The 7,718-nt window shown below is 36.6% G+C and overlaps 1 protein-coding gene across 1 annotated transcript; it reads right to left on the bottom strand.

The window, feature by feature from the left end:
- Positions 1 to 3,514: 3,514 nt before the first annotated feature.
- On the bottom strand, positions 3,515 to 7,104 carry LOC307001360 (E3 ubiquitin-protein ligase TRIM39-like). The gene is made up of 6 exons (XM_079617751.1): positions 6,571 to 7,104; positions 6,337 to 6,432; positions 4,907 to 5,137; positions 4,759 to 4,781; positions 4,565 to 4,683; positions 3,515 to 4,392 (listed from the first exon to the last, which is right to left on the bottom strand). The coding sequence occupies exons 1-6, from the start codon at positions 6,964 to 6,966 to the stop codon at positions 3,896 to 3,898; spliced, it is 1,362 nt and encodes a 453-aa protein (XP_079473877.1). The 5' UTR covers positions 6,967 to 7,104; the 3' UTR covers positions 3,515 to 3,895.
- Positions 7,105 to 7,718: the final 614 nt, after the last annotated feature.

Raw genomic sequence — 7,718 nt, forward strand, 5'->3', positions numbered from 1 at the left:
ACCGACGTTCCCCACCCCTGCATTAAATTGTTGTATTAACATTTATGAATTATGGACTATTAATTAACTCCAATGAATTAACTTAAATTAAATTAATCACTCAACTCTCAAAATTGTTTATGCAGCTTTTAAACTATTTATTCTTATTTGTGTCATATTTTAACATGGGTTACACACTTCAAAATAGCGGTAGGGAAGGGAAGTTTGCAAGTGCGTGTCTAAAAGTGGACTGGAACACAGCCAAGGTTTCATAACATGAACTTTCCTTAATATCATGTGATTTGCTGGAAGGCAGTAGCCTTCAGATCACCTCTGATTGGCTGACATGTAGATTTGCATAAATTAAGTAAAAGTATTTAAGACAGACTTACACAGTTTACCATATACTGTAGCAGAACAACACATGCAGTTATAATGGCTTACATCACTCATGTGATTTAAGGATTCAAGACATTACTGTTATATGCAGAGGTGGGTAATCCAGGGGCCAAAGAGTAAAAACCCTGCCATGTGTTTATTCCACCCATAAACTCAGTCAGCTGATTTCACTAATTAGTTCTCTCTCCTGTCTGAATTAGCAAATCCAGGTGATTGGAACAAAATACTGAGGAGGACTTTTACTTTCTGAACCTGGACTTTACACCTCTGCATAGCAATGCCACATGTCTGCCAAGAGCAAAGAAATAAACCAGAACTGGACCTTATCGTCAGAGGTGGGTAATCCAGGGGCCAAAGAGTAAAAACCCTGCCATATGTTTATTCCACCCATAAACTCAGTCAGCTGATATCACTAATTAGTTCTCTCTCCTGTCTGAATTAGCAAATCCAGGTAATTTGAAACAAAATACTGAGGAGGATTTTAACTTTCTGAACCTGGACTTTACACCTCTGCATAGCAATGCCACGTGTCTGCCAAGAGCAAAGAAATAAACGAGAACTGGACCTTATCGTAGCCAAAAAATATGTGTATATTAAATATGGAGTAATTTCAGCCACAGCCTTAGATTAAATCAACTGAAGAGAAAAGAAGACATTAAATCTGTGAAGATCTCAGCAGAGGAGAAATAAACAACTCCACAAACAGCATTACCAGCTTCACGTATTACTAACCAGACTGACTTTACAAAAATCACACGTCTACAAAAGTTATTTTGAGAATTAATGGGTTTAATTTTAAGTCACCCTAACAGTGATTAGTGTTTCCATTATTTGGGGTCTTAACTGTTATTATATATTTTGTGTTTTTTATTTGCTGTGGCAGTGTGTTTGTCAAACACATTTGCAGCAACAAAGAAAGCTAAAGTGAAATGAGATCAGGTGATGACGATTACCTGTTGATGGTTTTATAATCAACTTGAAACATCCTGATTTACTGAGGTTTTTAATTTAACAATTAAGTTGGTCCACTAATATAGTCACATCATAAACCCTGTATTAATGTAGCATGAGAACCAGCAATATGACAATTGGTTTAAATCTTTTGACAAACATTTATTAAAAAAGTTAGCCTACACTAACACATACAGATATAAACAATCAGCGTATGAATCTCAACAAGGGTGACAACCACAAAAATTTAGATAAACAGATTCAGTACATCACTGAAAAGCTACTAATTCACAACAAAAACAACAGCAAAAAATAAAATAAAATATTTAGAATTAAACTAAATAATAGGACAATTCAGCTGCATATTTATTCATGTTGCAATGCATGCTGGGAGTTTTGCACTATGCTGGTACCCAGCATGCATTGCAGCAAAGTACTTTTATTGTCACCATTGTTTAGATTCATACGCTGATTGTTGATGTCTGTGTGTTTCATCAAAAACTGATTTTTCGTGCTCATGTTTGTTAGTCTTCTAATTTATTGTTACAATATTGTTGCATCTTATGCTGCAGTAATACAGAGTGTAAAATAATATTTATTTGACAACATAATTGTTAGATTAAAGTACACCAGTGATTCAGTCTCTTTCATTATGATTATACAGAGTGAAAAATAATATTTATTTGACAACATAATTGTTAGATTAAAATACACCAGTGATTCAGTCTCTTTCATTATGATTATAAAACCATAATAAGTTAACCAACATCACCTGATCTCATTTCACTTTAGCTTTCTTTGCTGCTGCAAATGTGTTTAACATACACACTGTCGCAACAGCCATAAGTGACAAAATATTTAATAAGAGTTAAGAGCCCAAAAAATGGAAACATTAATCCCTGCTATGGTGACTTTAAATTAAACACATTAGAGTTAAACCTCTGTTAATTCTCAAAAAAACTTTTGTAGACATCTGACAGAAATAAAGTCAGTCTGGTTAGTAATAAGTGAAGCTGGTAATGCTGTTTGTGGAGATGTTTATTTCTCCTCTGCTGAGATCTTCACAGATTTAATGTCTTCTTTTCTCTTCAGTTGATTTCATCTAAGGCTGTGACTGAAATTACTCCATATTTAATATACACATATTTTTTGGCTACGATAAGCAGAGGTGGGTAATCCAGGGGCCAAAGAGTAAAAACCCTGCCATGTGTTTATTCCACCCATAAACTCAGTCAGCTGATTTCACTAATTAGTTCTCTCTCCTGTCTGAATTAGCAAATCCAGGTGATTGGAACAAAATACTGAGGAGGACTTTTACTTTCTGAACCTGGACTTTACACCTCTGCATAGCAATGCCACATGTCTGCCAAGAGCAAATAAATAAACCAGAACTGGACCTTATCGTAGCCAAAAAATATGTGTATATTAAATATGGAGTAATTTCAGTCACAGCCTTAGATTAAATCAACTGAAGAGAAAAGAAGACATTAAATCTGTGAAGATCTCAGCAGAGGAGGAATAAACAACTCCACAAACAGCATTACCAGCATCACTTATTACTAACCAGACTGACTTTACTTCTGTCAGATGTCTACAAAAGTTTTTGTTGAGAATTAACAGAGGTTTAACTCTAAAGTTTAGCACATACATGTGTGCTACTGTTCGCTAAATGCGAATTGCAAAGATTCTAGTTAATGTCATGTTTTTAATTCATTCACGATTACACATTAGATGTTTGCAGTATTATATTAAGAGATATTCATTTTCAGTGGACTCAAAGTAAGTTCACAGTACTATCAGTATAAATACTCGTTTTTAAACTTGAACTGTTTGAAGCAATCGGTTTCCCAAATGATACGGTTACCTTCCATTGTATTTTTACAGTAACATGGGCGTGTTCTTTAATGTTTTAGTCTCACATGTCTATTGATATAGTTTTAATATCATAAAGGCAATTGTAAGGGTTGTTTGTTTGATATTGTTGTGTTTATTTGTGTTTTGCATTTTTAATATTTTTGTTATATATTTTGCTTCTGATTGGTTGGGCTAGGCCTGACGACATTAATACATTAATTATCCGATTTTTTGACATTCACATTAATAGATTTTAATTTGCTCCAGTTGTATTTTCATCAATTTAGAGTAAAAGTAGAGCCTGCTGTTGCAAAGAAAAATAACACATTTTAAAGGTATAAAATGGATACACTTGTTTAATAACATGAGGTTATTTCTCTGATTAATTGATAGTTTACATTGACAGATTATAATTTTCTCCTGTTATTTGTTCATCAGTTTTAGAAAAAATTGGAACCTGTTGTTGGAAAAAAAAAATCATAATTATGTATAGTTGCATAATTGTCTTCATTTGTTGTGTTGCATATTAAAAACTTAACTGAATGAGTTTAAATGAAATGTGTCAGCTAGTGTGTTTTATGTGATTGGGGGGGGGGGGGGGGGGGGGGGGTTAAATCATTAAAAACTATTTATGTTAAAAAATAAAATAATAAATAAAGGTTGGGAACACTGCTATAAGAGATGACAGCAGGTCGATCCAGACCTACAGCGTTTACTGACTATTGAACTGTAAGATCCTCAGAGGGGAAAAACTATCAAAGAATGGAAAGACCGTGTCAGTGCAGGTGGTTGTGAATGTGTGTAGATGTGTGTTAGTTACAGGATCAGAGAATGACACTGTTCCTCTGTCATAGTCCAGATCAACTCTAACCCTCTCAAGATACTGTTTGACATGAAAACCAGGCCGTTCATACAGTCCATACCGATCATACTGCACACTCCAGACATCAGTGCCATAGAAAAGACCTCCATTCCTCTGGTTTGATGCTGTAGTTACTCCAAGACTCCAGCATAGACTCTTTTTAACCTCCACATGCCAGCAGTGTGTTCCTGAGTTAAAACCCTCTGAACCCAGAACACAGTAATGACAGCCAAATCTCTCTGGATTATCAGGAAGAGGTTGAAAGATCTCGCTCCATCTCACACTGGTCAGATCATCAGACAGGACGAAACGTGGATGAGCCGTGTTTGGATCCAGAATCACAGGAGCTGATGAGACACAATCAACAGATGCTTTTATTCTGATCTTCATATAATGATCAAGAGTGAACCGAGCACAGATTATTATTAACACATCAGAGATCTTTAAATCTGTCAATCTCCCCCATGCATAATTTCTAGTGTGTGTGTGTGTGTAACAGCAGATCTTCTGCAGACTCACTGTTTTGGACGATGTCCTGCATCTTCTTCCAGACTCTGAACGTCAGGTTGCCCAAGTATCGTGACACATGAATCAAAGCTCCAGAAGCCATCTGTGGATCCGGCTGTGAGATCTGGACTCTGGAAGAACATTCAGGAGTCAGAACTGCAGTGGATCAGAACCAGAGAGACCAGAGACACCAGCAGATCACTCACCTTTCCATTGAGACTGGAAACTCCTGCAGAACAAACACACCATTATCATCAACAACTCAATCAATCAATCAATCAATCAATCAATCAATCAATCAATCAATCAATCAATCAATCAATCAATCAATCAATCAATGCTGTGGAATCAGACCTTCAGAAAGCAGACGTCATTGGCTGTCATCATCTCCCCTATGACTTGAATTGTGTGTGAAAGATCTGAGATGTGTGTGATCATCTCCTCCAGCTTCTCCTTCATCATCTGCTTCTTCTGCTCCTCTTCCTCCCTCAGTTCAGTGATTGCAGTTTCTTCTTCATCTCTGAGGAACTGATGAAGCTTCTCAAACTGCTGTTTAATCTGACGCTCCGTACGCTCAGCTTGAGACTGAAATCACATCACAAATCACTTCAATCATCTCAAAGACGCAACTGGTTCTAGAGCAGCATGAAGATGAAGCATGAAGTGAGGAAATGTGGGCTTATTATAGTTAGCAAAGTAGTAACTGATTTCTATAATTCATAATAATACAAATAAAAATATTTTTACAAAACATCAGTCATCAAATATAGTTTTGATAGAATATTAAGAAAATTATGGGCTGCTGGTTTTCTTGAGAGATTATTGGTCATTTGATTATTTGGTCATTAAAAAAGATTAATAATAATGAGGACAGTTTTATAACAGATATGAATTAATTAAATGTAAAATTCTCTCACCAAATTAACATTACTTAAAGGGGTGGTATAATGGCCTTTTCACAAGATGTAAAATAAGTGTTTGATGTCCCCAGAGTGTGTATGTTAAGTTTTAGCTCAAAATCCCACAGATATTTTTATATAGCATGTTTTTTTGAGGGTGAGCAAAAAAAAATTGTGTGTGTCCCTTTAAATGCAAATGAGCTGCTGCTCCCGGCACAGAGGGCGGAGCTTCAATGCACTAAAAAATTCAAACACTTTTAGCCTTTTATGTTCAAACCGGAGTCAGACAAAGATGGAGAGACTCAAGAAGAAGTGACAACATGTAGACAACATTTCTGAATGGTTAGTTGATTAATTTATGAATGTGTAGATATCTTCTAGTCATTGATTAGCATATTCTGTCATGATAATCTATAAATGGCATTTAGGGGGCGGGGTTTATGTAAATTGTAGGACATTTAGGAGAGGAATGTCTTGTAGTCCCTATCAAGCCGTTTGTTGTAATCCTTAAAAAAAATCTTTAAAAGCAAATATCTCCCTTTGCTTTGAACTTTGCAGATGTTGTTTATGCTCAAACAGCAACATTACACACTAACCAAAGTTAATCATAATCAACCCCCCCCCCCCCCCCCCCCCCCCCCCCCTCCTTAACTTACAAAAGTCAAAAACAACTTCGTTCAGTAGGTCCAACCCAATGAAATGCTCGTTCACAGTCCTAATTATTGCATAGGCCTAATTATTGTATACTATCTAAATATATACATGCATTTACGATTTCTACCCAGCATGTGTTCCAGTCAATAAAGGAGCATGTAATTATGTCAGACAAAACAATTCAACAATTCTTATGAAATTTCAAAATATGTCAGTAGAATCAGCCCTCACCTTGATGTGTCGAACTGTTTTCTCAAACTCTCTTTCAATGTTTTCTTTGTGTTGAAGTTTCTCTTGTAAGGACTTCAGTGCTGTATTGAGCTCCTCCTAGAATTTAAAGTTTAAATGTATGAGACACCAGATATTTCTGTAATATATTTATGTGTGTAATGCATAGTATGAGCAAAATGGTACAGATACATTTCTATATTTATAAGCTTTAATCCTCAGAAGCATATCCCTTACCTTATTTGATGAAACAACTTCACCGATGGGTCTGAACGTGTGATTGACGTGTGTCTGTGAATCTCTGCACACTAAACACACAGGCTGTTTGTCCTCCAGACAGAAGAGTTTGTGTTTCTCACTGTGTAAACTGCAGATCTCCTCAGATCCTGATGAACGCCTCTCTTTTTTCTCCTTCAGGAACGACTCACACAAGTTATTTAATGCAAGATTACATGGAGGCTCATCTCTTGAGGATCTTCTCCTACACACAGGACACTCCTGAGTTTTCTTGATTCTCCAGAACTGTTGAAGACACTCTTTACAGAAACTGTGACTACATGACAGAAAAACAGGATCCCTGAAAATATCACGACACACAGGGCAAGAATAATCATATTCAGCTGTTGAATCCATTTTTGCTCTTTGAGCTCCAGCAATCTGAAGGATGGTTTCAAAAATGAATAACAACAGCCTGTTCAGAAACAAACTTCTCAAAAATCCTACTGGAAAGTGTTTCTCTTCGTTCTTCTTTGATCGCTGTTTTCTTTTTGATTGTCTAGAATTGAAAAAGGCATCAGCGTGAAACAATGAGTCAGTCTCTTCCTGGTAAATGTTTTAAGAGGGTGGACCAGTTTCTGATCATCTTTAGATATGTTGTTCAGCAGGTCAGACAGTAACATCAGGATTTCTTCAGGTTCTGATAATAATAATAGTAATAAAAGACACAAGACACTTTAATCGTGAGTGTTTTACGTATTGCACTTTATTTGTTGGTGAGTGAATTTAAAGCTCACAGAATTTCTCAAGGGTCTGAAACCCAGCCAGCACAGCCATGTGACCTGAACTATCTAACTGGGGCCCAGCCAGTTGTGTCCTCAGTTTCCATGTAGGCACCACATGGGTTTGCCCAGATGATATGAACACTGCTCAGTGTGCACACTACAGGGTGTTAAATGTAACACTGAATCAGTGTTGGAGTTAAGGAGATAATTAAGTGATTAACTGACCTTTCGCAAAGATCCGCCCCCCTAGTTACCGTCGCTATGTCCGACAAGCTACACCGCTCTCACACCACACCATGTTCTCACGCAGTGAAAAACACATTGCGGAGCAGAGAGGACACTGACAACACACTGACAAACAGGACAGACCTGGTTACTTTTCGG

Source organism: Phoxinus phoxinus, assembly GCF_949152265.1.
Source record: "Phoxinus phoxinus genome assembly, chromosome: 1".
NCBI lineage: Eukaryota > Metazoa > Chordata > Actinopteri > Cypriniformes > Leuciscidae > Phoxinus > Phoxinus phoxinus.